The sequence below is a fragment of the Saccostrea echinata genome, unplaced genomic scaffold (genome assembly GCF_033153115.1).
Source record: "Saccostrea echinata isolate AGI-Se365-2 ecotype Australia unplaced genomic scaffold, CSIRO_AGI_Sech_v1 ptg000054l, whole genome shotgun sequence".
In the NCBI taxonomy this organism is placed as follows: Eukaryota; Metazoa; Mollusca; class Bivalvia; order Ostreida; family Ostreidae; genus Saccostrea; species Saccostrea echinata.
Window position 1 is genome coordinate 23,544,557 of NW_026889803.1, and position 14,464 is coordinate 23,559,020.

General features: G+C 33.2%; 2 protein-coding genes across 2 annotated transcripts in view; one reads left to right on the plus strand and one right to left on the minus strand.

Moving 5' to 3' along the window:
* LOC133206146 (probable ATP-dependent RNA helicase DHX37) overlaps positions 1 to 14,464 on the plus strand; it is a 725,850-nt gene that overhangs the window by 454,932 nt on the left and 256,454 nt on the right. The gene's annotated exons all lie outside the window — the stretch shown is intronic.
* LOC133206021 (piggyBac transposable element-derived protein 4-like) lies at positions 11,326 to 13,292 on the minus strand. Its single transcript, XM_061341926.1, has one exon. It carries the CDS (start codon positions 13,185 to 13,187, stop codon positions 11,514 to 11,516), a length of 1,674 nt encoding a protein of 557 aa, XP_061197910.1. The 5' UTR covers positions 13,188 to 13,292; the 3' UTR covers positions 11,326 to 11,513.

A 14,464-nucleotide genomic window follows, 5' to 3' on the forward strand; every position in this document is an offset into this window, starting at 1 on the left:
GAGTTAGAAAAAATGATGTCAGATTATTCCATCTTCAATGGCTATTATGAGTAGGATTTTCTTTTATCTCTACCATTATGGCCAAAAAAAAAAAGGAAATGTAGGATGGTCATAATGACAACTTTCAAAGATTAAAAAAAAAGTTTAAAATATAGAACTGTGTATAATTTTGTTATTTTGTAGAAAATATTTTGAATAAATAATCTTACATTTACTCATATATTTTATTTTACCTGTCAGTTAAGGTTAATTTCAATCTTATTGATTTTTCCCAATTTGACACAAATGTCGATGATTTTTCCCAATTGTGAAGGCCCAGGCCCGGTGAAGCATAATATTTTGATACCACGATATATTGAACCCGGGTTCAATATATCGCATAATATTTTGAACCCGGGTTCATTTTTTTGCTGCGATATAATGAACCCCCTTATAAAATATTGAACCCAGTGGGTTCAAGATATTATGACCATAAAATATTGAGTCCCCTACCCTTTTAATTTAAGAGGGAGGGGGTTCAAGATATTATGACCATAAAATATTGAGTCCCCTACCCTTTCATTTTAAGAGGGAGGGGGTTCAAGATATTATGACCATAAAATATCAAGTCCCCCTACCCTTATAATTTAAGAGGGAGGGGGGTTCAAGATATTATGACCATAAAATATTGAGTCCCCTACCCTTTTAATTTAAGAGGAAGGGGGTTCAAGATATTATGACCATAAAATATTGAGTCCCCTAGCCTTTCAATTTAAGAGGGAGGGGGGTGCAAGATATTATGACCATAAAATATCGAGTCCCTTACTCTTTCAATTTTAGAGGGAGGGGGTTCAAGATATTATGACCATAAAATATCGAGTCCCCCTACCCTTTTAATCTAAAAGGGAGGGGGTTCAAGATATTATGACCATAAAATATTGAGTCCCCCTACCCTTATAATTTAAGTGGGAGGGGGTTCAAAATATTATGACCATAAAATATTGAGTCCCCTACCCTTTTAATTTAAGATGGAGGGGGGTTCAAGATATTGTGACCATAAAATATTGAGTCCCCTAGCCTTTCAATTTAAGAGGGAGGGGGGTTCAAAATATTATGACCTTAAAATATCGAGTCCCCTACCCTGTTAATTAAAGAGGGAGAGGGGTTCAAGATATTATGACCATAAAATATTGAGTCCCCCTACCCTTTTAATTTGAGAGGGAGGGGGTTCAAGATATTATGACCATAAAATATTGAGTCCCCCTACCCTTTTAATTTAAGAGAGAGGGGGGTTCAAGATATTATGACCATAAAATATTGAGTCCCCTACCCCTTAGATTTAAGAGGGAGGGGGTTCAAGATATTATGACCATAAAATATTGAGTCCCCCTAGCCTTTCAGTTTAAGATGGAGGGGGTTCAAGATATTATGACCATAAAATATTGAGTCCCCTACCCTTTCAATTTAACGGGGGGGGGGGGGGGGGGGGGGGGTCAAGATATTATGACCATAAAATATTGAGTCCCCTACCCTTTTAATTTATGAGGGACTACTCAATTTGTACACTCTCTAAACACTGTATAGTGATAATACAGAAACCATCAAAGGGAAACAATAGACAGTGGGTATTGTTGACCTCCAATGACACCTCCTTGTGTACACATAATACACAGGTACTATATCCCTGTTACCTCCTCAATGGAGAGATACTACATTGCTCCTTGAATTTTCTTTTTTCAAATTGTAAATTATACAAAAATAATAAAATTAAAGAAAATAAATAAATACCTTTTGGGATGGGATAAAAGACAAAGAAATAAATATCTCATAATTGTTTTTCCATCAGACATATCAAGTTATTTTAGTTATTTGATGTAGAATATTTGGGGTTTGATGATAAAAGACAATTATTTTTAATTTCCTGGTGACAATTTCAGACTTCAATATTTTGCCCATATCAAAAAATAATACATAAAAGTATATTTTTAATATATTTTTAATACAATCATTTTCGTATTGTTTAAAATTAATACAGAAAAAATATATTATTTTTGTATCACCAACAAATAGGTAGATTATTTTTGTATTAAAATCTGACTTTGATTTTTTATAGGGTATTATTTTTGTATTTTTTGGGACTTAGATTATTTTCAGTATATCATTTTTGTATTTTTGTGGACTTAGTTTTTTTCAAGTGTATTTTTTCTGTATTAAAATTGAACTTAGTAATTTTACAGAAAATTACATACAGTTAATCTGTATTATTTTTGTATTAAAATTGAACTTAGTAATTTTACAGAAAATTACATACAGTTAGTCTGTATTATTTTTGTATTAAATTTGGACTTAATAATTTTTCAAAAAATACTATACAGTCAGTATGTATTTTTTTTATATTTATTTTGGACTTAGTGTTTTCTTTTACTGAAATTTGTATTTCTTTGAACTTAGGAAAATTTACAGAATGTCCTTGCAATAAGTCTGTTGGAATTAATATTTTTTCTCAGATTTTATTAATTAAGACCACTGCTATAAAGGTTGCTTTTATACTATTTACATTTAATTGCTATTTAGAACAGAAAACTTCAGTAGTTTAAATTTGTTAACTAAACAATTTCATTTTTAAAACATGTCTTTACTAGGTGTGAAATTGTCATTTGGAAAGAGATAGATACGTCTAAGGGGACACCTGTGCTGTACATGATACTTGTAAACACGCGGTAAATTTTGAAGTTTCAGAGTTTCAGACTTTCTTTTGTGTTGAAAATTTTACAGCGTGTTTACAACCGAGTGTTTACAACTATCGCAGCGGAAATGATGACCGGAAATAACAATGTTTCGTAATCAGTAAATTCCGTAAGGAATAAAAAAGTGATTCTGATAATTAAATTGAACATCGTTTTTTTCTAACATAATTTTAGGTTTGTTCAATTGATTCAAGATATTTAAAACCATGTAAATATGTTTTCTCTAACTGTACCGATCTCAACATCGGTAATTTTCGTATATATGACACAATATGATTTGTCAGATTTTAAAACTCTTCCGTACTGTTCTCTGATTGGTCAACAATATTTCACCCACGCCATTTTGAAAATTCTTCCCGGGACGTGTTGAGAAAGCTGGAGGTGATTTTGAATAAACTCTCATTTGTTCGCGAGTAAAATGGATTGAAAAACAGAAGTTCAGCATAATCATGGTACACAGGATCATATATATGAACCAAGGAAAGCAAATACATAAGGAGACTGATGTTTTTTAGGCATCATATCTGGACTTTTCTGGTGTAAACAACGACAGTTGCGGTAAGATTATGTATATTTTAGCACATTTAAGTTTCAGTTTTTTAAATAATAACTTAGTACAAAGATAGAGGAACAAAGAATGCCTTTTTTTTACCCATTTTGTAGTATTGTAGAAAGATAAAATAGTACGTTATTGGCCATGTGGGGAACAAGGGTTTTTGTGATAAATTCTGATTGGGGAGAGAGGGGTGGAAGATGGGGGTAATTTTCAAGCCTTTGGCTTCCTAGTTCTATTTCATTCCAATTTTTTCAAGTTTACCATAGATGAATTATTTATTTTCCCTTCAAAAACAATTCTGTAATTTGTATTAACTCAGTTTTTTTCAGGGGGGGGGGAGGTTGGGTTTGGGGGGGGCAGTTTATTTAAATAACATTGGGGCACACATTTTGTTTACTCTTCCAACATTTTCAAGGACAGATAGTTTATTACAAATATTTTTTTAAAAATATTTTATAAATCAGTCCCCCCCCCCCCTTTTTCTTCTCCAGATTGTCAAATCAAATGGTTGTCCCCTAAGAAACCCCAGATTAAAGAAAAGTAATTTCAATGGTACAATTGTACGGAATTTGGTGGACTCCGCTGGATCTTTTGGAATTTCAATTTATAATTATTGTTAATTTTAGTCAGCAGAACATTGAAGAAAAGCTGATTAGTCATGGAGGAAGAAGTCTGAAGATCCCTCTCAAGAAAGTATTGCAGGTGTGTGAGCTAAACAAAATCTATATAGAATTATTTTGGATGTGAAAATGTGTGTTTTGTTGAGGTAATGATTCATTAAATTTTATTATTATATCATTCTGTTCTATATTTCACAGTGATGAAGTCAGATGAGATGACAGGTTGTGTGACTTGAAGATGGACTTCTGCACAAAGTAAACACTCCTCCACCTTTTCCATACAAAAGAAACAGCAAAGCAGAGAGATCGAAACATTTGGTAAAAGTACAAAGAAAACAGGATTAGTTAAACTTGTGAAAAAGATCAAGACTATTGTAGAGCAGATTATATGTAAGAAGAAAGATCAAGACTACAATTGGTAGCTGAATCAGTAGCCTGCCACATTAATTACTTTTTAATTAGCTATTTGTACATTTAAGGTAATCTGACTGAGTTACTAAAATTGTTATTTAACAAATATTTCAAATAAATAAAAGATTTTTGAATAACAATCAATAGATGCTATTAAGAACCTCAATCTCCAACCCCTTTTCTTCAAATAACAATTTTTGCCCATGATCATTTTTGTAGTTTTTAAAACTCTGTTTTGTATTATTTTAAGCATTTAAATGTATTTTTTGTCTATCATTATTGTACTTTTTTGATATTTTTGAAATACAATCCTTCATGCTGATAAAAATACAAAAACAATACATATTAATACAAAATTAATACATTCTATATTTTTTTCATACTTTTTTGTGTACTGTATTATTTTCATATTTTATATCTTTTTTGTACTTTTAATTGTTCCAGATGAAAAAATACAAAAATAATATATGTGATACAAAATTAATATATTCTATATTTTTTTTTGTATTTTAATTCTTAAAGGTGAAAAAATACAAAAATAATATATGCTAATACAAAATTAATACATTCTGTATTTTTTCTATACTTTTCTATGGACTGTATTATTTTTATACTTTGGAGAGAAAAATAGAGAAATAATACAAAAGTACAAAAACAATACGTTTTTACAGGTCATGTGTATCATTTCTGTATTATTTCAAAAAAATAAAGTATATTAAAAATATATTTTTCTGTGTTTGGCTTTTAAAAAGTCTATTATTTTTTACCTAAATTGGAACCAAGATTTAGAGGGTTCCAAATTTGGTCATTAAAAATATACTTTTTTTGTATTATTTTAGTATTTTTTTCTTGTATTATTTTTGTATTTATTTTCGATATGGGTGGCTATATGATTTTACTCTCACTTCTTTAGGTATTGCACAGTTATTAGAAAAAAAATAATTTTAATATAGAGATACCCAACCCTCAAGATCTAACAATTAAATCAAGGTGAGTGTGTGGGAGACGGGTGTTAAATACTTTCACTTCCTTTTCCATAGTAGTCTTTAAATGGAGGTTCAATACTTCACATCCACAATATTTTCAACCCCTTATAAAATGTGGTGGGATTGAACATTTCACTGCCATAATATCTTGAATCCCCTCTTACCATTCAAAAATTATTTTAAGTCAATAATTTTTAAACACCCTCCTATACACATATATGTCTAATAGGGGGTACAACATTTTACATTCATAAATTCTAGCTTAAACCTCCACCCCAACCTACCAAAAAAAAAATTAAAATTAGGAGGTACAACATTTCAACGCCATAATCTCAGGAACCCCTATGCTTGAAACAGAGAATGTCTGTAATGGGGGTTCAAAATATTATGGCCATAATGCTATAATTTAATGAACCCGGGGTTCAAAATATTATGGCCACAAGGCCATAATATATTGAACCCCGGTTCAAAATATTATGGCCCTAAGGCTATAATATTTTGAACCCCAGGTTCAAAATATTATGGCCATAATATTTTGAACCCCAGGATCAATATTTTATAGGGGGGTTCAATATTTCGCAGCAATATTTTGAACCCGGGTTTAAAATATCGCGGGGTTCAATATATTATAATATGACACCGGTTTAAAAAATGAAGAAAAATCACTGAATATCTCCTGGGATTTGGGCAAAAAGAAATAAGGATCTCTGATCTTTAAGTCTCTTAAGTCTTTAAGTCTCTTAATTGTAATTTATAGTCTGTCAAAGTACTTAGTTACTGGATGACCAGCCTTTTATTTTTAAAATGAATTTGATGTAAAGTTACCAAGATTAATTTGATTTGTATAGTAAAAATTGATATTATTTATTTTTTTAACAATCAATTTGCAGTGTCATATGTCTCACAAAGATGACAGTTGCAATTCATTTTTTTTTTCAATGTAATAAAAAACAATGTCATTATTAGTGTTGATGTTTTATTAGGCTGCACCTTAGTTTCATTCAGTAAAAAAATCACTCTAAATGTTAAAGCAAATGGTGAACACCTCTTAGATCCAGAAAACATTAGTGATTTAATTGGCACCTTCTCTGAAAAACCCATCAGGGGGTACTTGTCCCTTTTGGACAGTTCTAGTTGCATTTGGCTAGGACTTCAACAAATGTAAACAAGTAAGATGGCATGAACTGCTTAATGAGTACATATCATTTAATCATTGAATCATATACCATAATAAAACAATATTTGCTGTTTTTTAGGTCGATATGATGATTTAGCCACCTTCAAAGTACAATATTCACCTCGCCCTTCGGGCTTGGTGAATATTGTACTCCTCAGGTGGCTAAATTATTGTATTGACCTCAAAAGCAGCAATAATTGTATAATATGAGTGTTTATTTTATGTGAGTCCAGTGTGCAGCCTGGGTAAACGCAACCAACAGAAAAAGTAATTGAAAGACTCTTTATTCAAGCTTTTAGACATTGACACAAATAAAAGAAAAATTTCCACCATTGAGTGGAATTTATCTGTTACAGTTTGAAATTGATGATAATCAACTAAAGTATTGAAAAAAAAAAGAAATAAACAGGTTTCCTTTACAAAGCATAGTTAACACAAATGTTTAATCAAAATACATTTAATGTAATTTTTCATAAAGATTTACAGTTTTGCAAGTATTTGAAATAAGCATACTACATACAGTATAATAAACAAGAGACCCAGGGGCCACATCACTCACCTGAGCACTTTGGCTAGGATAAAGCAGAAATCAGTTCAGTATTGAAAAGTTTAAATATGAAAGTGGTTTGGAGGGGAGGGGGATGTGATTTGAACAAACTTGAATCTACATTTCCTAAGGGTGCTTTTGAATAAATATGACACATAATGGCTTTGCTGTTTGTAAGGTGAAAATTTTTATTGAAATATCCTTTATATTCCTTTGTATAACTCTGATCCCCTGTTATGGCCCCTCTATTCTCCTGAAGGGTAATGATTTAAAGAAATTTAAATCTACATTACCTGAGGATGCTTTTATATTATTATGACCAATCATGGTTTAGCTGTTCTTGAGAAGAATTTTAAAGATTTTTCTTATGTATTCCTATGTAAAACTTTGATCACCTATTGTGGCCCCACCCTACCCCTCGGGTCATGATTTGAACAAACTTGATTCTACACTACTATTGATGTTTCCATATAAATATGACCAATCATGGCTTTGCTGTTCTTAAGAAGGTTTTTAAGTATTTTTCCTATGTATTCTTAAGTAAAACTTTGATCACCCATTGTGACCCAACCCTACCCCAAGGGGTAATGATTTGAACAAACTTGAATCTACACTACCTGAGGAAGCTTCCATATAAGAGGGTTGTCCCAGAAAACTGCGAACTTTTTTAATATCTCATAAACTACCTGACCATAAATATTCATTTTTGGCACATTCAGGGCTAGACAAATAGCATTGCCTGATGCCCGGGACAACCAATTTTGTTTGGCGGGCAAGTTATTTGATAAGTGGTACCTGCCCGTGGACAAGTGCTTCTCCAGTTAACAAAAAATCAAATATTGTTTGTTTTATCGCTGTTGAAATGTAATGAATCACAGTAGAGCACCTGTTTTTCGCTGCTGTCCATCACTACATCGAATACTCGGTCGTAACTCCTCTAGAATTTATCCATTCATGTGTAGTTAAAATATACACAAGACGTAAAACATAGCAGCTATCGATTCCATGTTGAAGAGAATTTTAGACCTTTTTAGGTATTGTAAAAATGTAAAATTCATGCCGTGAATACAATCATTTTATACTGATATTAAAATTGGCTAGGACTGGCGATCACTGAAAGTCATGATCGGCATGCAATGGTGATTTTTATAATCAAATACTGTATAATATTTCTGTTTTCAGTTAAATAAATACACATTATTTTTAATTTTAAAAAAATAGGGAATACAGTGGTTCCCGTTTTATCGAATAGTCAAGTTGTCAGCCTAGTTTTATCCGAATAGCCGAAAATTAGAATAGCCGATTGCTCCATACCGAGTCCAAAGACAGATGTATAGAGCTACATGTATTGATAATACATCGTAGCTAGCAAATTTCAAGCTTGCACTTTCGTTTTCTTTTGACATGTTTACTTAATGACTTTACTAAAAATAATTTATTTCACTTACTTACGAATTTAATATGAATTTTTTTTCAAATAAATTGACGTATAGAATATATTCTTTGATAGTTATTGCCATCTTTCTTCAGCACATGTTTTCATTCCTTCTTCGACGGTCGCCATTTTGGAAACGGAAGTAGACTAAATGCTTGACTAATAACCGTAAACTATTTTTCCCTGGATAGATTGTAAATTAAAAATAAACAAAAATATTAAATATATGTAATTGTTTCCTTTTGATTTGTTACTTTAATACGGTTACATATTTTATACTGTGTGTGAGTTTACCAGTCTCGTTCTTGTCTGCTGAAGAGAGATTTTGAGAGCCATGTGGAGAAAGATGGTATGAATTTTGAGACGTATTTTTATAGAACGAGCCATTTGTAATTTTTACCATAAATTTTGCACTGAAAAGTGAATAAATATTAAGCCAATTGACCAAGTTAAACGATTGAATAGGTTTATTTCATTATCCAAGCAAATTGTCATACACAAGCTAATCAGTTCAATAATTAAAATTTCACGCCAAAAAAATTGCAAATAATTGTCATAATTAACAAGTGCATCATTGAACCCAAGCTGATCACCACAACTGTAATCAAAACATATCTATTTACTATGCCCACTATTGACACAGGTAAGGTGCCTGTGTGCGTCCAGGCGTAACTAATCCCCTCATTGTCGTACTCAAGCCAGTCAAGGTAATTGGTGTCAAACTGTGTAAACAAAGGCTTCACATACGAAGTTGGAGGTGTGAACAAGGTGCTGATTATCAAAAAACACTATGATAGTCCAAATTTTTGTATCGGATAAAACGAAATTCCAGTATTTTCTCATCAGAATATCAGGTGAAATTATTAATAAATATATAAGAAATGGTTTTGTGCTCTGATATTATATTGAAATAGCCGAAATATTCGTTAAACCGCTATCCGATAAAATGGAAGCCACTGTACCTCATTAAAGAATTTTGAAGAAAATAGACTGGAACTTTGACTTTACAAATACCATTGAAAATACAGAAAAAAATCTGAATCTTAAATGTAAAATTTTACTTCTAAAATACTGAACTGTGATCATGTATGCATATTATGCAGCATATGAAATAACTTTTTTCAGTTGAGAAATTGTAAGTTGACAATGTGAACTTTGATTCTAACGCTTGATATTCATATGCCTTGCAATTGGAAATCATCAAATGATTTGACGTCATTTTTTTTTCTCTTTGAGTATTTTTGGGATGTTAAAGTAATACAGAGAACTGTTAAAACTATGTACATGTATATAAATCATCTCCGCACAAGCTAAGAAATCCCTCTGGAACAAGACTTACAGTACAGCTCATGAGTATCTTCCGGAAAACACCGGCCACGGTGGACCCTTGGTCCAGGCTTTTGCGTGGACTTTGAAAAATGTCGGTGTCTTTGATGTTTTGTTTTCAGCGCTAAGCTAGCACACAGTGCTACACGGTGTGTACACGGTGGGACACGGTGCGTTTGCTCTGGGGAACTCCGTGCTGGTTAATCAACGTTAAGTGGTTTGAAATTACTTTAAAATAATTCATTGAAGATTTTAGAATAAATATCATTGAAATGCATATCATCTGCAGCGTGCATTTTCCTACTTTCAATATTGTACTGACGTGTCAATGAATTTAACAAAAACGGAATTTTACCATGCAGTCAGCAATCTTGTGTTATTTGGAAGATATCTTCTTAAAGATTATTTTGTTTGTAAAACAAAAGCTAAATCTAAATTTAGAAAAAAAATAAGAAAGGAATATTCTGCATTTGTACTATGCTCAGGAAATCCATGTGGAATTGTCAATTGATTATCTTATCCGACGTACTGTTTCTTTAAATTATAAATTACTGTAGAAACTGGTGGTGTATATGTAAATAATTACTACCATCAAAATACGACACAGAAAATATATTGTTTAATTTAATTTGAATCAGATGAAAAAAAATAGCTATGAAAAGATTGACTTAAATTTCTGTCCCGTAATGTAACCCATATTGAGATGAGACCCGATGTAGTCTCTGAGTAATGAGTAAATCTCTGCCCAGCCCATCAGAAAATATGAAATGTTGATATACAGGTATTGAAGATGCCCCACTTTTTCATCTGTGTCTGTTTGTAATTGTTCAGAATTATGTTAAAATATAAACCTTAATATTTAACTTGCATTTTGTGTACAGATCGAAGCATTATGGGCACAGCATTTTTCACAAAACTTGTCGCCAAGAATAATCACAATATGTAAACGATAAGATGTAAAACGTTATAATTATGCTCAACAATTGTCAATGATGTCGATAATGGAAAAAATTTCCAATGATACTATTCTATGAAAATGATATTTCTACAATATGTTCTATGTTAAACAATGATGTAAAAAGCCAAACAGTTTTCTTCCATAACGTGTATGAAAAAAAAGTCTGCTATAATTGTTAATAGGTTCACTGCCTAACTAAGCATATGCATAGGAGATATGAAAAAGTAGATGGAAGATTTTATATTTTACTAGTACTTAGCGGAGATTTTTCAAACCATTAAATAAAAGCAAGCATACTGTATTATGTGCTCTTCCTACATGTAATAACAGCCCCCCCCCCCCCTTTCCATAATGAGTTTTATGGATAATTTCTACACGGACATGTTAAAAAAAAAACAGTATTTACATAAGCCTATTTAATGTATTACCTGTCCTTTTTAACTTCTTATCTACCAGTGCTGCTGCTGTAGTTCACTACCACACACAGCTCTTATCTTTCACCGCAGGAGCAGTGTGAGGCTTAATTACCAGACAGATTTTGCAGCTACAAGAATTTGCAGCTGGAATAAATAGTACACATGTGTAAAGCTCATTATCTCATTTATTATTTGGAATATTTTAAAAATCAAAAGTGTTTTATAATCTTAAAAGTTTAAATTTCACATTTTCTGAATATTGTCCAATATGACCAATTAGTTACTTCACAGTTCTCAATTATTTACAACATAAACACTCATTTTCCAAGAAAAATGTACAATTTCTGCATATATTTCATCTTAAAAGTTCCTGATGCCACTTGAAGAAACAGTCATTTTTAATACAAAGTCTGATGTTGCACTGCCTGCATCCAGTTGACACTTCATGCCTTTTCTGCTGTTTTGCACAGCCCTTGCAGTGTCCTGGCTTTTCAAACTGAATGGGCCAGTGGGCAAGGCCACAATTTCCGGTTACTGCTGGGGCCTTTCGTTTTCTGCTACCCCTGAAGTCTCCAATCATTTGCTGGGCCAAAGCCTTTCTGAAGTCCAGTTGGGTCCTTTTTTTTTCTTTGTTTGTTTTGGTCCTCAGTTTGTGGTTGGGCGATTCCTGCATACAGATGAGTGCATTTACCAGGGCCAAGTCAAAACAAAACCAAAACAAGTATTTGTACCATTTTTTGGCCTTTCTGCAGGTAGAGTACTGCATCCTCTTCTGATCTGCTAGGTCAACTCCAAACATGTACTTGTTGTACAGTTCTGAGACACTAGGAGCTGACACATCTTTTCTAGTTCCATCTTTCTGACGCCTTTGCACGATCCTTTCATGAGTAGGGTCACAGTTTGTACTTAGATAAGTAACAACTTTTTTGTCCTTCCAAGCAGTGGCTACAAGATTTCCTTTCTGCATTGTTAGACTGTCACCCCTGTTCTTTAATTTCGCACTCTTTATGGCCTCTGGCATGCCACGACGGTTCACTCGAACGGTTCCACAACAGTAAATACCTTCACGTAACAGCTGTTCGTATAGTTCGGGACTTGAGAAGAAATTGTCCATGTAAATAACATGAGACTTGTGAACAAGTTTCCGAGTCAAGTCTTTCACAACACGAGATCCTAATCCTTCTTCTGTACGACCGCCAGCTACACGTCCCGTATACACTTGAAACTCGTGCACGTATCCATTTTTTGGTGATGCTCGTTCCCACACTTTAATCCCAAATTTAGTTGGCTTGGCTGGCAAGTACTGTTTAAAGGACAGTCTTCCTTTAAAAGCTATCATACCTTCATCAACTGATTGTTCTTTGTGGGGATGATAGTTTTCATGACAAGTTTCAGAGAGTTTGTCAATAACTGGCCTGATGTGACACAATTTGTCATGTCCTGGTTGTCCTCGGGCTGGGTTTTGTGTGGTGTCATTCATATGGAAATATTTTGAGATTCTTTCAAAACGAGTCCTGGTCATGATGGTTGGAATACTGGGTATTTCAAATGGCCACGTTGATTTCCACGCCAGTGTATATGACGGCACTCCAAGGACTGAAAAAATGATGTGAATTCCTAAGAACGCCATCATCTCGGGAATCGTGGTAGGCACCCAAATTTTGTCGGGTCGTGTGACGATTGATCTCGCAGCATAACCGTTGGTTTCTTCCACAATTTTTTCAATCAAGGTTGTAGGAAAGAATTTCAAGAAAAAATCCAATTCTTTCTTGTCCTCGTCCAGCACAAAAGACGGGCCAACTTCCTCCGTAAATTCAGTCACGTTTGGTTTGTGTAACTGTCGTGACCAGGTCGCGTCGTCTATTTCCTCCTCTGACTCTTCTTCCGAAGATGAATCCTCAAAATCAGATAGAGAAATATCACTACCGATACTTCTTCTCTCTACTGCTTCAATATCTGCTTCTGTAAATCCCTCAAATTCATCAGAATCACTGTCCGATAGAAATATGTCGAGTATGTTTTCCGCCATTTTGAACTGCTTCTAGAACTATAAACAACGCGCTGGGAATCTCCTTTCTATATATTGATAACACTGCCTAATATGGAAACATTACGTATCAATTTACAGATTAGCCTTTCCTTAAACTGATTTTCATTGGTTCTGAGTTGGGGTCCTCCCTCAAACTAACCAATCAGACTTACCGTAACATATGTAAAAATGCGGATATTTCAGTCAGTACGAATGCGCAGGTATTTGTTTACAGCGGTTATATCCGCCAATGCGGATTAGCGTGTAGTAAAATCTGACGGGTTTATCCGTCACTGCGAATATAAGCGAGATAAAATAAGCTGATATATCCGTCAGTGGTAGGTAAAGAGTTAAGGATTTATTCTAATCCTTTTCAAAAATAGCATTTTGATGATAATTAAAATCAACGAAAGAGAGACAAATTTACGACATGGAGAGTTATGATTCCTTTTTTCTTCATTTCACCAGTAAAGTATAATATATATAAAATATGTTACAACCTTACATGTTTGATAGTGAGCTGTTTGAATTAAATAATTTTTCATTTACGATTTCTTTCTAGCAATTAAACCAACATACCTATGATTTCAATTCTAAAATTATTTTTATAAACAAACCATTTTCTTTCGTAATTTTCTTGCACGATGGAACACGGAGGGTCACCCGATGAAATGGTAATGTCTACGGTGTGACACGGTGCGTCTTTGGTGTAATCGCAATATACACACACAGTGGAACTTTGTACACGGTGTAACATGGGGTATTTTCCACTGTGTGTTTTCCACGGTGGGGTGGAAAAAACTCGTGAGCTGTACTGTACCCTAAATTTTTCAGTGGAAGAATTAAGTGACTTTGTGTCTAGTTTGGTCCCCATGTAGTGTATAAGTTGAGAAATAATTTAATGTTTAACGATAATGCTTTAATTATGTGTTAATGAAGAAAAAGGTGGGACAAGGATATTTTTTGGTAGGACAAGTAATTTTACGATGGTAACCTGTCCAAGGGCAAGTACTGAAAAATTTTATTTGTCTACCCCTGCACATTGTTGGGAAATGTTATTTTCGTCATTTTGACTAAATAATATAAGGTTGTAATGTTATATGCATTTAGAAACATCATTTAAAGGGTGTTAAATATCGCAGCCGGCGCACGGCAATTTCTTGACTTAAAAAAATTGCATTGACAGCGACGTTTTCTTTCTTATCAGGCTATACGGAAATATAATGTAACCAAAATTACATCCGTAGAAACTGTATGATCTAGAGTACTCGTGTGTA

Coding starts and splice junctions, on each gene's coding strand:
- LOC133206021 (XM_061341926.1), bottom strand. CDS start 13,187: ATGGCGGAAAACATACTCGACATATTTCTATCGGACAGTGATTCTGAT.